Source organism: Notothenia coriiceps, unplaced genomic scaffold, assembly GCF_000735185.1.
Source record: "Notothenia coriiceps isolate Sejong01 unplaced genomic scaffold, NC01 NC01_scaffold00002688, whole genome shotgun sequence".
Taxonomy (NCBI): Eukaryota; Metazoa; Chordata; class Actinopteri; order Perciformes; family Nototheniidae; genus Notothenia; species Notothenia coriiceps.
The window spans coordinates 1-2,501 of record NW_011335389.1 but is presented as its reverse complement, the minus strand read 5'-3'; the positions used below and the strand labels follow the sequence as shown (position 1 = coordinate 2,501).

The 2,501-nt window shown below is 47.9% G+C and overlaps 1 protein-coding gene across 1 annotated transcript; it reads left to right on the top strand.

Annotated features, from left to right (window-relative positions):
- Positions 1–75: 75 nt before the first annotated feature.
- On the top strand, positions 76–2,343 carry LOC104940811 (centrosomal protein of 83 kDa-like). Its single transcript, XM_010765790.1, has 5 exons — positions 76–695; positions 788–937; positions 1,392–1,467; positions 1,558–1,715; positions 2,142–2,343. The coding sequence occupies exons 1-5, from the start codon at positions 532–534 to the stop codon at positions 2,284–2,286; spliced, it is 693 nt and encodes a 230-aa protein (XP_010764092.1). The 5' UTR covers positions 76–531; the 3' UTR covers positions 2,287–2,343.
- Positions 2,344–2,501: the final 158 nt, after the last annotated feature.

Sequence of the window (2,501 nt, the reverse complement as noted above, 5' to 3'; positions counted from 1 at the left end):
GTAGGTAGTAGTACACACACACACACACACACACACACACACACACACACACACACACACACACACACACACACACACGGCTTAGAAATGGAATAATATCTGACAGAACAGGAACTCCGAGTTGCATTACAAAGATATAGTTTTACAATGCAAGGCAGTGGAGGATGGGGAGAAGAACCCATGAAAACAACAGGAGTAAATGATTGTCTTTGTTCAAACTATGGAGCCTCTGTTATTATTTATAACCTTCATAAATTAGAGCCTGTGTGTGCATCTCTGCCTCTTTATCGCCCTCCTGTCTAAGAAAGGCCAACACTACTGTATGTGCTGAAGTGTTGGCAGGACACATTTCACTTTGCACTCTGTACTTTGTTTACTTTGATCATTAGAGTAAGAGTTTATTTAAGTTAACAAGTCATCTGTCAGACCCTCTCAGATCATATGTAGCATTTGTCTCCGCAGAAGAACACAGGATCCGTAATCATTCTTACTGTTGGCGTCAACCTGTTTCCCCCTCACCCTCAGATTGTCATGGTAACGTGTGTCTCAGGTCTGCAGGCAGATGTGGAGTTGATGAAGGCTTCGGCAGAGAGACACAAAGAACTTCTGGTTGAGAAAGAGAGGGAGTTAGTGAGGAGGGTGCAGGCTGCCCGTGAGGAGGAGCTCCGGAAAACTGCCATCCTGCACGAGGAGAAGTGAGAATCCCCTCAAAAAGCTAATTTACTGGTCTTCCTCTCTGCAACTCGTCTTTGTATCTGTATTTACTTGTCATGCTTTCTGTTGTGAGGTTGGAGGTGGAGAGCCGTCTTGCAGCTCTGGAGCAGCAGAGGGCGCTGCAGGCTGCTGCAGAGCACGGCCAGCAGGAGGAGTGCGAGCAGCGGCTCCGGAGCTGCCAACAGGCCGAGGAGTCTGTCCGCAGAGAGCTGCTCTCCCTCAGGTCAGCAGGACACTCGCCTGTTATATCCACCAGGGGGCTGTTTCCAGCTTATTGCTGACATTCTGGCTGCCTAAAGGTTTAGTTATCTTTGACATGCAATCAATAACGTGCACGTAAAGGCCACAGTTTATTTCCTGCAACAAATGTAGAAGAAAGGAAACTGGAGTTTGGGAGATGTTGGCTATGTTACCTTGTTGAATAATCTCCCACTTTCCCTTCTATCCTTAATTTCTACAAATGTTTGTGGTGAATTGCTAAAAAATAATGGCTTGTGAGCATGTTCCTGCAGTATTATACTTTTTTTATTTTATTAAAATTACAGCGCAAGTATTGTGTGAAATAGGTCCATGTTCCTTTTCAAATCATACAAAGAAAAATTGCTTTTGTTTGTGACGGCATGTCCTTTCATCTCTAACTCATTATGACACTCAGTGCCTCGTGTTGTGGGTTACAGAGGCAAGCTCCAGCTGCAGAGCGTCCAGCAGGAGGAACTGGAGAGGCAGAGAGCAGAGACGGCTGACCTGCAGCAGGTACCAGCCTCCACACCCCCATGTGTGACTGTCACACAGCCTGGCCAGGGTGTAGGTCTGAAATCAACGTGTTTTTTTCTGACCCAACAGCAGAACCAGGAACTAGGTGTTCAGCTTGGCACGCTGTCGCACTCTGAGAGCGAGCTGCTGGAGGCAAACCAGCGCCTGAGAGAAACCCTGGAGCGCCTGAGGGAGGACGTGAGGGGGGCTCGGGCTCAGGCTGAGAGGAGCCAGCAGGAGGCAGAGAGGTGTGGCTGCTGCCTCACACTGTCTTTGTTACTTTAGTGGGGGTTTACTGGGGAGGCCCCAAACTGTGGAGCAGCCTCCCATTGGATATTAGAACAGCAAACTGAATTTTTTAAGTAAATAAAAGTCTTATCTTTTTAATTTGGGGTAATTTCAGTGGTATCACTGTTCATGTTGTATTGTTTTATGGTTCTGTGATATAACTCTTTCTGTTTTACATTTTATTTGTATAACTTTGTATAACTCTTATTTGTATGTGTCTTGCATTGTAAAGCACTTTGGGCTGCACCTTGCATGAAAGGTGCTACATAAATAAAGTGTATTATTATTATTATTCCATGTTTACTTAGGATAGAGGGTTACCAACATAGAAATGCAATGTAGATGATGCGCCTACTAAACACTGTTGTGTGCTGCCCTCCCTCCAGGCTGGTGGAGGAGCGCCGGGTGGAGTGGTTGGAGGAGAAACACAAACTGCAGGAGCGAGACGCTGAGCTGCAGCACAAATACTCTCAGGTGAAGGAGAAGCTGCAGAGGGCGGCGGCGGCACAGAAGAAGGTACCACTGCTGTGACACTCTTCTCATTTAACATTCACACTCAGAGAACAGCTCAGGGTGAGGGAGTCAGGGTGCAGGGAGTTAGGGGGGGAAGTCAGGGTGCAGAGAGTCAGGGTGCAGGGAGTCAGGGTGCAGGGAGTCAGGGGGGGAAGTCAGGGTGCAGAGAGTCAGGGTGCAGGGAGTCAGGGGGGGAGTCAGGGTGCAGAGAGTCAGGGTGCAGAGAGTCAGGG

Excerpts from the sequence above, each read along its gene's own strand:
- LOC104940811 (XM_010765790.1), top strand. The coding sequence starts at position 532 with ATGGTAACGTGTGTCTCAGGTCTGCAGGCAGATGTGGAGTTGATGAAG. Across the intron at positions 938-1,391 it reads AGAGAGCTGCTCTCCCTCAG|AGGCAAGCTCCAGCTGCAGA; the intron begins GTCAGCAGGACA and ends TGTGGGTTACAG. Across the intron at positions 1,716-2,141 it reads AGCCAGCAGGAGGCAGAGAG|GCTGGTGGAGGAGCGCCGGG; the intron begins GTGTGGCTGCTG and ends CCCTCCCTCCAG.